Genomic DNA, 15,383 nt, shown 5'->3' with positions numbered 1-15,383 from the left:
GTCAGTGATTAATTGTTTAGATTTTGAAGACAGCCTGGCAGCCATCATTTTCAGTGGAAGGTCCACAATGGCAGTCCTTTTCCTTAGTTCCTCTCAATAAAGGTAACTCCTGAATCTTACTGCAGTCTGAGTGCTGTCACTTTTACACAAGCTAGCCAAAAAAAGTACGTATTATAATTTACTAAATGTACAAATATTATATATTTAAATAGTTAAGCAATATTGAATTTGATGCAAAAAAAGACAAAACAAAGGCTTAAGGCTTGGTTCACACTGCCGCGACTTGTGCCCATAGACTTTAATGGAAGTCATCTCCAAGACAGATCCTCATCTATATTGATGTGATTTGGATCCTACAGATTTGGTTCACACCAATGCATTGTGAGTTCTATCAGTTTTTTCAGTGCTTTTTGCAGGGTTCCCTGCTGACAGCTGAATGTAACAAAAAAAAATGCCAGCAATTAAACATTAGGGGAAAAAAGTGTGTGGGTGCCCAGCCCCTCCACCCCTACGCCACCCCCCTCCCTGAAACATACCATGCCACACGCTCTTAACATGGGTCGATGCTTTTTGGCAGGGAGGGCCAGGAAGTCGCCTAGCTCAGGTTGCAATAGTGTGAACCGACACTTGCAGCCTACTTCTCGAACAGTAACCTATTGAAAGAAATTGACCATACATACATACTGCTATACATAACTTGTTTGGTGGATACTTAAGCAACGTCAACACAACATGGAACATTAGTTTTCTACTCCCTTTTAATGAAATCATTATTTATTTATTTTTTTTTTTTCAAAAATGCAACCTCTATTACTCAAACAAGAAAACCAAGCTGGATGCCGGGTTTACACATAAATGGTTTAAGGCCCCTTTGAGAAGAGCATTTAATCTGTCTGGCTTTTTTTTTCTCTAATATGGATCTAGGCAGATTGCAATCTATAGACAGACAGGTGTAAACAGATGATCATTAGTTTACATCTGCTCACATTCAAATCATTTTAGGTCTGCAAAAATGAATGGAAAAGGTTTTCATCACACTTAATGTTTGTGGACCTAAACACTAGTGTGAAGGAACGCACATCCACTAATCCAGTTTGCATGGGAACAACTTTCCTCCATCACAGGATGGAAGTAAAATCCAAATGGGACAAAAGTGACATCTGTACTGTTCTTATCCAGCTCAACAGGGGCTATTTGTTAGTTTAAAGGGAGTTTAATGAAAAACCCAGACAGTTTGTGTGCATAGCAACAAAGCAGCATTGCAACGAAGCATATCTAAAATAAAAAGTGTGTGTGTGTGTGTGTGTGTGTGTGTGTGTGTATATATATAATGTGTGTGTGGTGTTGGCAGAGTGGTTCCATATACTTTAAGCAGATGTTTAAAAGTTTTTGCATGTATCCCAGAAAGAAAAACAAATCAAAGTTTACATTCAAACAATACCTCGTACATCTCTGGTCTGATCAGAGTTGACTAAGAACTGCGCGAGGTATGTATGTTTTTCTTTCAACTCCCATACTACTTCTTTAACTCTCTTCTCCTTAATGGATTTCTGGAAGAATGAACAGGAATTTTTTTTTAAATTTATTTTGCAATTATCTGACAGATTTAACAAACTGTTACCCTAGGCCAGTGATGGCGAACCTATGGCACACGTGCCAGAGCTGGCACGCAGAGCCATCTCAGTGGGCACGCCAGGAAGAAGAGGAAGATGAGCGCACACAGACCACGTACACTGACCGGCCATCCAGATCTCGTCCACACTGGACCCCCATCAAACTACATCTCCCACATGTCTCTGGGGCCCGGGTGGGTGTGGACGAGAGGAAACGGCTCCTATGCGGATCTGGCACCAGGGGTGATGTAGCTGGGGATGGGCGTGGAAGAGAGAAAGAGGCTCCCATACTGCTCCGGGGGCCAGGGGCGACGTGTTCAGCGTGGATGGGAATGAGCTGCTGGGTTGGAAGCCACACTGCCAGAGGTGAGATTAACTGCTTGCCAACCATGCTATAGCCAAAAGATGGCTACAGCGTGGTTGTCTAGTGCTGGGAGGGCGTCCCAGAATGCGAACCCAGTGGCACACACCCTGCGCTGTCGGTGATCACAGTGCCGTCTGTCAGTGCCTCCAGTTGGTGCTATCAGTCAGTGCCGCTTATCAGTGCCCATCATTGCTGCATATCAGTGCATCATCAGTGCCTCCTCATCAATGCCCACCAGTGCCGCCTCATTAATGCCCATCAGTGCTGCCTATCAGTGCAGCCTCACCAACACACATCAAAGAAGAAATATTACCTGTTTGCAAAATTTTATAATAGAAGCAAAGAAAACCTTTTATGTTTTTAATTTTTTGCTCTTTTTTCATTTATAATGCAAAAAATAAAACACCCAGTGGTGATTAAATACCACCAAAAAAAGCTCTATTTGTGTGAAAAAATGAATGTTGCGTGACCGCACAATTGTCATTGTCAAGTGCAACAGCACTGAAAGCTGAAAATTGGTCTGGGCAGGAAGGGGGTAGAAGTGCCCGGTAGGCAAGTGGTTAATTGCAGTGTTGGCACTTTGAAATAAAAAAGTTGGTTTTGTGTTGCAGTCTTGGGCACTCGGGCTCAAAAAGGTTCGCCATCACTGCCCTAGGTTCACACCTAAGCATTTTCTGCAGCATTTTGCTTAAACGCACTACAGTCCATTTAACATGATTTCCTATGGGACAGGTTCACATCTCCATGTTTTCACCCGGTGCATTTTTTGGAAAGGTTCAAGGACTTTTTCTAACTCAAAACGTTAAGTCAGACTTCAATGGAAATGCTGCAGAAAATCATGTAGTGTGTTTTTCTGTTTTAAATCTGCCTAGCAACAAGAAATATAAATATTAACACATATAAAAATGCAAAACCCATCAAAAACACAGGTGCAAAAACGCAAACTGTATAGGTATGAACCTAGCCTTGCAAGGTGTGACCGATGGGCGGGGGATTTGAGCCAGTCTTTCAGTTATTTCACACCAGAGTTGACTACAGTATGCAGCAGTACTTGTATGCTATATTGCATCTTGTGTGCTCTGCCAGCACCTGAGTACAGAGTGTAAATTTGGGAGACAAATACTGCGGGCTTGGAGAGGCACCGATCTGTCAACGTTTTCAGCAATTCATGTTTAAAGTGGTAAACCTTCTCATACACCCTGTGAAGTGAATAGCTTCAGAAGATAAACAGAGGTGAAATAAAATCCTCCTACATAAGTTTTTTACTTTATTTGCAGTCTTCTCTTTTGTACATCCCCTTAAAAGTGCTGATTTTAGGTAAAATCCTGAATTTCCCAGCATCAAAGAGGAGGGGGCAGGGTGCTGCAGTTAGAGCTGATTGGAGAAAAGGGACACCCCCCCTCCACACAGTACACAGGAGCTATGTTCTGATTAGACAAGTTGTCTGCTGAGATCTCTCAGCCAGTATAGGATGCCGCCACTGTCAGTTTTCAGAAGCCATGCTAGTTTTGTTCTACCCTTCTCACTATTGCTGATTGGGGCTATGAACTTTGATATTGATAAGGGTCATTGAAAATCCAAGTCCAGCACCCTGTTTAGTTTGTGTTTGGACTCTTTTGAACGAAGGATTGCTGGGATTATCACTGAGCACAATGGTTCTGGTTTGGCAGCACTCCACAAGACGGGGACCCCCCTCAAGGGAAGGGAAAGGACCCAGAGCTTAGAATCCAGACAGACAATCCCGCAAAAGCGCCAAACGCCAAGGTAATTTCAATTTAAAAAATTTGATTCATGGCAGAATCAGGAGGGGTCCTTTGCAGCATTCACCAACATTGGCGTAACGTGCCCTCCTGAAACTTTCCAAACAGTAAATTTTAGTGAAGTTTTATTTGATATCTGCACACCTGAATCCTTTTAAGCAAAGTCAGAATTCTTAATACCCGATGAAGGGAGAGTATGTTTGTCCCTTGAAACGCGTTAGCTCTATTCCGCTATGAATCAGTTTTATAATTAAATTACCTTGGACTCTTAGATGTATGTTTGGTGTTATCATTGGACTGTATAGTTCAAAAGAGAACATGCACAGGCTCCATATAGCATACATTGTGCTTTTTTGTGAAGATTTGATATTTACAGAATTCCACCTGTAATGCCTTCGTTTGCAAGACAGTATAACCAAATTAAATTACCTCTAAAAAAAAAAAAAAAAAAAAAGAATGGATACCTGTTAACTTGTGCATCTTCTATTCTGACCTACATGTTTTAAAGTGGTTCTAAAGGCAGATGATTTATTACCTTAAAGCATTGTATGCATTAAGGTAAATAACCTTCTGGGTGTAGCTTCCCCCACCCTCAGCTCCCCTTATACTTACCTGAGCTCCATTTAGATCCATCAATGTGCATGAGAGCAGCAGTTCTCACCAGGTCTCTCTCTCCTCATTGGCTCACACAGCAGCAGGAGTCATCGGCTCCTGCTGCAGTCCATCACAGCTAGTGAGCCAATGAAGAGAGAGTAGAGGGTGGGGCCGAGCCATGCAATGTGTGTGAATGTGCAATGTACATTCACTGAAGCAAAGTTCTGGAGCGAGCTTGTTCACGTGCTCCCATAGCAAGAGGCTTGCTATTGGGGGCGCTCAGCATTGGGGAGGAGCCAGGACTGCCTGTGGGGGACCCAAAAAGAAGAGGATCGGGGCTGCTCTTTGCAAAATCATTCCACAGAGCAGGTAAATATATAGCCTATTTGTTTTAAAAAAAATTACAACCTTTAGAATCTCTTTAATACAGATGGCAATTTGGTGTTTCAACTTGTTACAATTTATACTAATGCCCTGTGTTACTTGCAGGCTGTGGAAGGGTTAATTTGGAATTGGGAGATACTGCCTTCTCACTGTTTCCACCACTTGGATAGTGGGTGAAAGGTTAATCTTGTCTAATAATACTCTGCACTAAAAGCTTTGAAGAAGATAAATATTTTATTCTACTCTGTACTAATGTCAATAGTGATACAGCCTGCCCCTGTGAATGTCATTAATGCTTTTAAAGTGGTTATAAAGGCAAATTATTTTCCCGAATTTAAAAAATGTTTTACTTACCTGATCTGTGTAGTGGTGTTGCACAGAGCAGTCTCTTACCTTTTCTCTGGTCCCCCATATGGTGCTCGCCTCTCCTCTTCTGCTGTGAGTGGCCCCATGGGCCTTATGGGGGCACTAAAGCAGGTATGCTTCCAAGCCTGGCTGTGTCCGTCCATAGACACTTACAGCTTGGTTTTGGAATTGGGAGATACTGGCTATTCTATAATGTGTGCCATTTATAATGATCTTAAAATACATTTGTGTTACAAAGCATTGCAGAGATGATTACACATGCACAGCAGTAAGTTGTCCCTTAAAAAAAAAACGCAACAAACACGTCAAATGCATATGAAAAAATGCATTGCAAAATGGACAAAATGCATACTGCATTGGTGTGAATCAGGTCTAAGTGTTGGGCCGCTGAGCGATGCCTTAAATGGCCTTGGTGGACTACCCCTTTCTTGCTCCTTGTACAGGGACTTCAAGTACTTCAGGACATCGACAGTGGTGACAATTGTTCATGGCCTCACATGGCCCGTGCAAAAGCCTTCCTCAGCATGAAGGTTTGTTCCCACCCGTTTCCTGGGTGGGGGTTCACCTTTGCTGGTTTTTGGCCTTTGGGTCTTCCTCATCTCCAAGCTCAGGACCTGTAAACTTTTATGTCTGGCTTCAAAATAGAATTTTCTTATTTTACACCTATTTATGGTTCCAAAAGTAGACGAGGTTTGCCCAATCCTGGACATTAAGGCTCTGCATTGTCGTGTGCAACCACGAGTCAAGATGGAATCCATTGGTTCTGTGGCAATTTCCTTTCATCTTGGAGCTTCCCTGGCCTCCTTGGCCATTGTGGATACGTACCGGCTCATTCCCATTCTACTCCTCGGATTATGTCAAGGTGTTGGCCCTATTACTGGCCTTGCTGAGACAATAGGGTCTCCAAACTATGGCCCTCCAGCTGTTGAAGTACTAAAAGTCCCATCATGCCTCTGCTTCAGGGAGTCTTGCCTGTGGCTGTCAGTCTTGCAAGGCCTCATGAGACTTACAGTTCCTCAACACCTGGAGGTCCATAGTTTGGAGAACCCTGCAATAGGGGATTGACAGTATGGCTACCTGGACGCCCTTCCTCTGCAAACGGGGAGCTCTTTTGCACTGGTAAACTATGTGTTGATCACAGTGTGCATTCTGTAGAAACTCAGTTGGGTTCTGATTTTCAAAAAGTCTGCCTAGAGATACTCTGACTGGAGGGTGGGAGTATCTGGGTCTGATCCTCAACTGGGTGTGGGTCAAAGTGAGTGTTACTCCTGATGGATACGTTCTAGAAGCTTTGGACTTGGCAGGTGGTCTTCACAGCGGTCCTAGGTCAGTGTGCAACTGTTCTGAGAGCCATTTTCTAGTCAATGGGCCCAATCTCCCAATTCCCTGGTTAACCGGTTTTGTCTGGATCTGTCATTCAGGGCCTCCTCTCCTCTGGTGGCTCTGGTCTCCCATACTTTCTTCCCCACACTGGTTGGTAGTTGCGACAGATATCAGCCTGTTCAGCTGGGGAGGGGTCCTGGGGCCAAGAAATACTTAGGGTCATTGGATGCCGGAGCCCCTTAATGTCCTGGGGCTACAAGCTGTCTGGATCACTGGATGGACCTTCTCTGATGGTGCCCAGTAAGGGTCCATTCAGGTGACGCTCCCGTGGTGGCCTACATCACTCCAGGGTGGTATGTGGAGTGTGACAGTGGCACTGGAGGTCTCACACATCCTTCAGTAGATGAACCTTCCTGCACTGGTTAATTCTACCATGTACTTTCCAGGCATTGGGAACTGGCAAGCTCTGGATTATAGTGTGTGATCACTACACAATAGGAAGGTACTATAAAAATATATGTATAATAGGAAGGTCCTTCCTCATCAGCTGAGCAGGGTAGAAGCTGAAAGGTTTCCAGCTTTCTGGAAGCTAGCTTGTCTTGGACGTTTAGTACCAAGTACTGTGCTTTCACCGTTTCTGGCTCTGACTGCATGGCTATTGAAAGCCTGGCTTTGGATGTTGGGGGTTTTTGGTTTCAGTGATCCTGACTATGTTGATGGTGTGCGTTTTTTGTTTGTTTTTTTTCTAGGGAGATTCCTATTGCAACTGGGAGTCTCACATCGCCTCGTGCGAGACTCTGGGAGTCTTTCCAAGCCCCCTCTGGGTTGCTTGAGTTTTGATCTTTTCAAATGGGCATTGAACAAAAGCTTGCCTCCAGTACCATTAAAGACCATGGCAATCTTCTGCAACCCTTGGCCACTAACTCCTTGGTGCGTGCCTTCATCCAAGGGGTTCACCATGTGGTGCTTCCTGTGCATCCCCTTTGTGCTGTGGGACATGAGCTTGGTTATTTCAGTCCTGCAGAAGCCTCCTTTGAGGGGGTTCGGGATATTCCCTTACTGATGCTATTTTAGAAAGTTTCTATGTTTGGTCGCCTTCGTTTCTGCACGGTGGGTGTCTGTGCTTATGACCACAACCTGTATATTTTTTCCTCTGTCTTATACAGGGATAAGGGAATCCTCCGTCCATCTCCCCTCTCCTTTCTGTAGGTGTTGCCGTATTTCCATCTGCTGAGGACTGGAGGTGAGGTTGAGCTGCTCTTCTTGGATGCGCTCTGGGCATGTCTGCTACACCTTCCTTTTTGGAGGTTTGATTGTTCCTCTTTTGGTGATCATGGGCAGCCCATGAAATGGCCTGGTGACCTCCTATTCCACTATTTCCTGAGGGATTTGGCAGAAAAATCCCACAGGCTCCGCCTCTCCGTATCATAGCACTCTCCTCCAGAGCGATTGGTGCCTATTGGGGGCATTCTGACATCAGGTGTATTTGTCTTGAGTTTGCAAGTCGTCTCCCTGGTTGTCAGTGCACTATTTTACTGAAGCTTACTGTTTGTGTTTGCAAGGATGCTGTTCAGGGTTCCTTATTTCTCTGTGGGGGAACTTGGGTGGATAGTTGGAATGTTTGCCTGGTTGCTCCTTTTTTTGGTTCACCCAACCCTCATTGAGGCACTGCTTTTGGGATGTCCCTATGGTCGTCTTACACTGCTTTGTGACTAACTGGCTTACCTATAGTAGAGAGGGGGTTTATACCAGCTGGAACTGGTCATAGGCAGTGCTTTGTTATTTTTTGGACTGGCGTCCTACTCCTACCATAGGTGATGCTATAACCCTATGGTCAAGCCTGGAAGAGCTGTCTGTAAAGTGATATGACAGTTATGAGGTAATATGGCCACACTAGATGGCTATAATGCTTATGGATTTTTGTTTTGTTTTTTTTAACTTCGTGGTGTTTATCAGCACTTGTGTTGTGTGTGCATAAGCTAAGGGCATTTTTAACATGTACAGAAAATCTGTTGCTCTTGCCAGAAATGCAAAGTCCTGTGAGCTTAAAAGAAAGCAAACTTGTCTTGCTTGTGTTAACTACTGCTATCAATCCTTTTAATTATTTCGATGATCAAAGGCACACATGTTTGACGTCTAGTCTGTGGGACAACCATGGTTACCCTCATTGATGCTGTGGAGAAAAAGCATATAGACATGAAGGGACAGGAAGCTTTATTTTCAGCATTACCAGGTATAAATAAGGGGAAAAGCCACTACACCTACGGACTGGTAGCTACAAAATTTTAGATTTTTGGTTTGAATGCAATTTCCAAACAAGGCTATACTATGATCCTGTAACACCCAGTGTAAATTCCTCATGTCAAGAGGTCAACAGGTCAGCTGCAGTTTAAGCTTCCAAGCAGATGTTTAGATGAGGAAATACAAACTGCATAGGTCTCTGTTTGACTGCATGATATGCTGAACTTCTGACCACATGTAGTGTCAGGATCCATAATCTGCTTTTACATTTTACTTTTTTTTAAGTTTTCTTATAGAATTTGAATGGTCTTTAAAAGTTGATCACACTTGTGCTTTCCTCTTATTTTAACTGCATTTTTTTGTAGAAGTGAAACATATACACTGGGTAGAATGGACATCTTGTGCCACACCTAGTTTTTGTTTTGTAATAGTTCTTTCTCCAGTGTGGGTTGGATCTGTGTAAAATGTATGCTGCAGCTTTGTTCTGTCATGTCAACAGTGAAGGCCTCATGCACACTGGGTGGTTTTACAGCTGCTGCTTTGAGTGTCAGGCTTTTTTTTGGTTAACTGTCTCTAAACTCCCCTGCATGTTATCCTATGTGTTCATGCACACATGTGGCAGGAGAGTTTAGTGGCAGAAAAAACCCTCTGCCTGTGTGTTCTGGAGCAGCAGGGTTTTCAGCAGAAAAAACACTGAGAGCCACTAAACACTACTAAACTCTCACTGGTACCAGCGTTTAGCAGAGTTTTTTTTTTCTGGTATGGATTTTAAGGGGTACCCCACGTCAAAATTAACAATGTTGTGGGGTCCCCCCCAAATCCATGCTGCCAGACCATTATCTGAGCATGCAGCCTGGTTGGTCAGGAAAGGGGGGTGGGATGAGCGAGCACCCCATTCCCAAACCATACTAGGCCAGATGCCCTCAACATGGGAGGGTATCTCCCCCCTCCCAAAGCACCTTGATCCCATGTTGATGGCCGGTGGTTGTGGGGGCCTGCAAGCAGGGGTTTATTGGAATCTGGAAGCCACCTCTCACAAGAGGGCCCCCAGATTCCGGCAACCCCCATGTGAATGACAAATGAGGAGTACCATGTATCCCATACTCAAAGTGTGAAAAGTAAATACACAACACAAGTTTTTGACAAGTCCTATTAAAAAGAAAACAAAATGTCCCTCAGTGTAGATTCATCGTCGATCACAAGTCTGCCCCCGCCGACCCGGATAAAGAGGGAAAGAAAAACGCTCCGGTCCAGAGGAAGGATGGTGGGACCATCTGACAGCTCTTAAATAACTAAGGGGTGGGGCTATCTGGTGATGTCACAGGGAGACCCTGCCACTTTGTGACCCAGCATGCCCCCTGCATGCAGACCCCCACAACCACCGGCCACCAGGGTTGTGGGGAAGAGGCCCTTGTCCTCATCATCATGGGGACGATTTTGCTTTGGGGGGAACTCTCCCACCTGAAAGCATCCCAGGGCATATGTGGCCTTGTATAGTTTGGGGGGGGGGGTTGCTCGCTCACCCCCCACCCCCTTTCCTGACTTTCCAGGCTGCATGCTTGGATAAGGGTCTGATATGGATTTTGGGAGAGACCCCATGTCATTTTTTATTTTTTTATAATTTTGGTATGGGGTTCCCCTTAAAAGCCATAGCAGACCCAAAGTTCCTGGTAAGGATTGGGGGAGGAGGGGAAGCCCCACGCCATTTTTTTTTTTTTTTTTTTGTTATTGCTGGCAATGTTTTTTTTTTTTTTTTTTTTTTTTTTAGGGGGGGGGGGGGGTGCGGGTTTGTACATACCGCTGTCAGCGGGGACCCCCTCTGACAGCTAATGACACATGCAGTTGTTAAGGACGCGGCAGCCAGCTTCCAGGCCTGCTCCTTAACAACTGCGGCCTTGCTCCTTAACTCTGAAGCTACTAAATTTAGCTTACACACTAGGCTAAACACTGCTAAAGGCTGGCCCAAAAAAATGCTAAAACTGTTTCCAAAGCTTCTAGCTTTTCTAGTGTCCATGAAGCCTTAATCTAGGGATTTGTTAAATGACAAAATATTTTGCATGACCGTAAATCTGTTTCAGAATAACAAGTACATTTTATGTATTACATAAAAATGTATAGGAAAAAGCACACAATTTAAATTAGAACTAAACCCTATTTGGATGACTTTTCGTTTTCTACTACAAGACTGTGAATCAGAAACATAAACAACTCTATGTATAAGACCTTTCTTTCCACCTTTTTATTTTTTGTCTCTGTTGCTAACCTCATTCAACCATGTCTGCATAATGTGTGTTAAAACAGCCACTTTTAAATGATCAATGTTGAAAGACTTTGTGTATTTTTCTTACAAAATGACAAACATATTGAAAGTAAAACAGCCACATGTAGTCTTCATCAGCCTGAGTAGCATGGTGAAAACCCAAGAGTGCAGCTGGGAGACAAGATATTGTTACCCTTTTACCAGGAAGTGCCTGAAGGAGCTTTGTGGCAGAATCACCAGGTTTTACTTTAATGAAACCTGTAAATTTTAAGATCTAGAAAATTGCTATTAAATTACTATTAAAATTAACAGCATGTTAACACTCGTGCATGAAGGTAAAAAAAAACCTTCTGTGTTCAGCAGTTTTTTTTTTTTTTGTTTTTTTTTTTTATTTTCTTTAAAAATATCAAATTAACCCAAAGCACCGAAACGACATAGTATGATTGTTTAAGCGAAACTTTAAATATGATTTTTGTACATGCTACAGTTTGAAATCAGAATTATGCATGGTCTCCACTTATTGTGGCTCAGTGTCAACCTATTATAACTCATAAATATACAGTTTGTTGTTACTGCTGAATTTGCTCGGTGCCCAATGACACCATAGAGCTCTGGTTCCGTTAGAGGCAAAAACATTGGAATTTCCCAGTCATGCCTACTTTGTGTTTCTTTTCTGCTCGTGGATTTTGTGCAGTGAATAAAAGTACATTAAGGGGTTTTATAATTTTTATACCCAATCCCCTCTTGATGGTTAAAATATAATGGCTTATTTCATTAAAGCTTTTCATATACTTCACTGCTTACAGTTGTCCTGCAAGTTGGTGAATGAGCAGCTCAAGCAGTGGTACATCACCTCTACCCTCCGGTTTATTTTGGCAGAAGTGCGCACAGACAAAATAATGCTGTACCAATATGTCCATATAGATAATTTAATGTGAATGGATAGGCTGGACAGATTGAAGATCAATGATAAGAATAAGAAATGTGTTATTCTTATACAACCTAATTGTTTAAAGAGAATATATATATCATAAAGTTTTTTGTAGTGTGTGAAAACCACAAGGAAAAGGCTGGTATGTTTCAGCTTTCTGTTTTGCATTATATGGACTGCCAACCTTCAACAAGTTGGTGTCTCTTAATGAGCAGCCATATTGATTAGAACAGGAACTGCATAGCAAGTTTAACTTTTTGGGGATCACTGTGTAAGTATAAATGACTTTTGTTTTCTTTTACTTTAGCAAATGTGGAAACCTTCCACCAGAGAGCTGCTTCTTCAGTCTCATATGCAGTCTAGGCTCATTCATGGGTAAGTTGTTTTATTGATCATTTATAGGTACATGGTCATGAAGCTACACTGATAATTATTGTCCTGTATCATGTGTGAATTTTCCTTTAAAAAATCGGGTGAATCAAGTGCCAGTAAGTGTGACATGCTTAGAAACTCCAGCAGGTGTACTTCATAGTTAACCATGTAAAGCATGCAAACAAGATAATGTACAGTAAATCACCCATAACACCCTATGAGGGTGAGGCTGTGTTAATCATTGGCACTAGGCCTCTGTAGTCTAGCTATGTAAGGCTGCCACCTGGACCCTTTGTTCATACTTTAAAATCTAACAGCTGGATGTCCAGTGTTGCGGATGTAGTTTTCTGCCACAGGGTACTTTCAGCGACTCTCTGAAGTTGGGTACTTTTGATCTTTAGTTGTTTGAGCCTGTTTGCACAGTTCTGTTTGCCTAGTTGTTGCTCATCCTTCCTATTCATTGCTTGGGGACATCCTAGGGTCTATGAATACTTTGCCTGTGTCCTTTAGGAATTTTGACATGTCTGTAAATTCCATATCTTGGAGTACAGAACAGGACATAGGCCACCCTCCCTTCCAATCCTTGGCTACTCTGCATTGCTTGCTACACAATTGAGGACTCAGAGTGGGATAAGGTTATAGGGGAGGTGCTCGGTGGGTATGACCTCAAAAGCTTGCCAGTGTCCTGTCAACTGAAAGTAGAAGCCTATAACCAGGGGCGGACTGACCACTCATGGGTCCCCCGGGCAGTAGGGGATCATGGGGCCCCTGTGTCCTTGCCCAAACTCAAAAAAGCCTATGAAAAGGGTACCAGGGGCATCTCATGGGGCCCCCTACTGACCCCGGGCCCTCGGGCAGTGCCCGAGTTTCCAAATGGTCAGTCCGCCACTGCCTAGAACTATGTCTACTATGCATTCTGTACTGTAGTCTAAGATGTATCATTTATAGGTACATCAGAATTCCTTTATCTTCTATCCCTTGAAACAGGATTCCCAAACTCCCTACTTGTTTATCTTTATATTTTATTGCCATAAGATGAGCTTGTGGCAGTAATTCTCAAACATTTTAGGACAAGGCTTTGTGTGTTTGTAACAGATGGTACCTGGGTTTTGCCTATCTTACACCCTGTCTGTGTGAACTAAGGCAAAGGGTGGCCCAACACTTTATAGTTACATGCATTGCACTTTAAGCAAAGAGAATGAATAATAATGCGTACTGGACTAAAAAGAAAGTTTTTAAAAGGTATCAAAAGGAAGATATCAGAAGGTGCAGGTAGCAGATGATGCTGATGTCAGAAAATGTTTTAGTTGATGAGGAAAAAATGTGGAATTAGTTATTGCGCTGTATTTAGAGGAGCAGGACCTGTGTCATATACATTGTAGAATGTAATACTGATGATCTAATATTGTTAAGATCGGCTCCAGATCAAAGTGGTTTTGAGGGCTTTCTAGAATATTAAAGCAAAATCAATGCAGCCAAAGTGTTTGTTTAGAGGTTCAGGTCCCTAGCATCTTTAAAGGATAAGTTCACCTTTGGAACATACAATATATACAGTTAAGTCCATATATATTTCGACACAGGCACAATTTTAGTTTTTTCAAGTATTTACCAAAACATATTCAAGCTATACAGTCAGGTCCATAAATATTGGGACATCGACACAATTCTAACATTTTTGGCTCTATAAACCACCACCATGGATTTGAAATGAAACGAACAAGAAGTGCTTTAACTGCAGACTGTCAGCTTTAATTTGAGGGTATTTACATCCAAATCAGGTGAACGGTGTAGGAATTACAACAGTTTGCATATGTGCCTCCCACTTGTTAAGGGACCAAAAGTAATGGGACAGAATGATCATAAATCAAACTTTCACTTTTTAATACTTGGTTGCAAATCCTTTGCAGTCAATTACAGCCTGAAGTCTGGAACGAATAGACATCACCAGACGCTGGGTTTCATCCCTGGTGATGCTCTGCCAGGCCTCTACTGCAACTGTCTTCAGTTCCTGCTTGTTCTTGGGGCATTTTCCCTTCAGTTTTGTCTTCAGCAAGTGAAATGCATGCTCAATCAGATTCAGGTCAGGTGATTGACTTGGCCATTGCATAACATTCCACTTCTTTCCCTTAAAAAACTCTTTGGTTGCTTTTGCAGTATGCTTTGGGTCATTGTCCATCTGCACTGTGAAGCGGCGTCCAATGAGTTCTGAAGCATTTGACTGATTATGAGCAGATATTGCCCGAAACACTTTAGAATTCATCCTGCTGCTTTTTTCAGCAGTCACATCATCAATAAATATACAGCCATACATGCCCACGCCATGACACTACCACCACCATGCTTCGTTGACGAGGTGGTATGCTTAGGATCATGAGCAGTTCCTTTCCTTCTCCATACTCTTCTCTTCCCATCACTCTGGTACAAGTTGATCTTGGTCTCATCTGTCCATAGGATGTTGTTCCAGAACTGTGAAGGCTTTTTTAGATGTCGTTTGGCAAACTCTAATCTGGCCTTCCTGTTTTTGAGGCTCACCAATGATTTACATCTTGTGGTGAACCCTCTGTATTCACTCTGGTGAAGTCTTCTCTTGATTGTTGACTTTGACACACATACACCTACCTCCTGGAGAGTGTTCTTGATCTGGCCAACTGTTGTGAAGGGTGTTTTCTTCACCAGGGAAAGAATTCTTCGGTCACCCACCACAGTGTTTTTCCGTGGTCTTCCGGGTCTTTTGGTGTTGCAGAGCTCACCGGTGCGTTCCTTCTTTTTAAGAATGTTCCAAACAGTTGTTTTGGCTACGCCTAATGTTTTTGCTATCTCTCTGATGGGTTTGTTTTGTTTTTTCAGCCTAATGATGGCTTGCTTCACTGATAGTGACAGCTCTTTGGATCTCATCTTGAGAGTTGACAGCAACAGATTCCAAATGCAAAAAGCACACTTGAAATGAACTCTGGACCTTGTATCGGCTCATTGTAATTGGGATAATGAGGGAATAACACACACCTGGCCATGGAACAGCTGAGAAGTCAATTGTCCCATTACTTTTGGTCCCTTAACAAGTGGGAGGCACATATGCAAACTGTTGTAATTCCTACACCGTTCACCTGATTTGGATGTAAATACCCTCAAATTAAAGCTGACAGTCTGCAGTTAAAGCACATCTTGTTCGTTTCAT

The 15,383-nt window shown here is 42.9% G+C and overlaps 1 protein-coding gene across 4 annotated transcripts in view; it reads left to right on the top strand.

Moving 5' to 3' along the window:
* LOC149462227 (transmembrane protein 150A-like) overlaps nucleotides 1-15,383 on the top strand; it is a 200,495-nt gene that overhangs the window by 129,308 nt on the left and 55,804 nt on the right. For all 4 annotated transcript variants that reach the window (XM_089677247.1, XM_089677246.1, XM_089677245.1 and 1 more), the window contains one exon: nucleotides 12,144-12,211. In XM_089677247.1, the coding sequence (XP_089533373.1) occupies nucleotides 12,144-12,211 (68 nt within the window). The remainder of the gene's footprint in view (nucleotides 1-12,143; nucleotides 12,212-15,383) is intronic.

The sequence above is a fragment of the Staurois parvus genome, unplaced genomic scaffold (genome assembly GCF_062004578.1).
Source record: "Staurois parvus isolate SC_StPar_1 unplaced genomic scaffold, SC_StPar_1.0 ptg000182l, whole genome shotgun sequence".
Taxonomy (NCBI): Eukaryota; Metazoa; Chordata; class Amphibia; order Anura; family Ranidae; genus Staurois; species Staurois parvus.
This window is presented reverse-complemented; position numbering and strand designations above follow the sequence as displayed.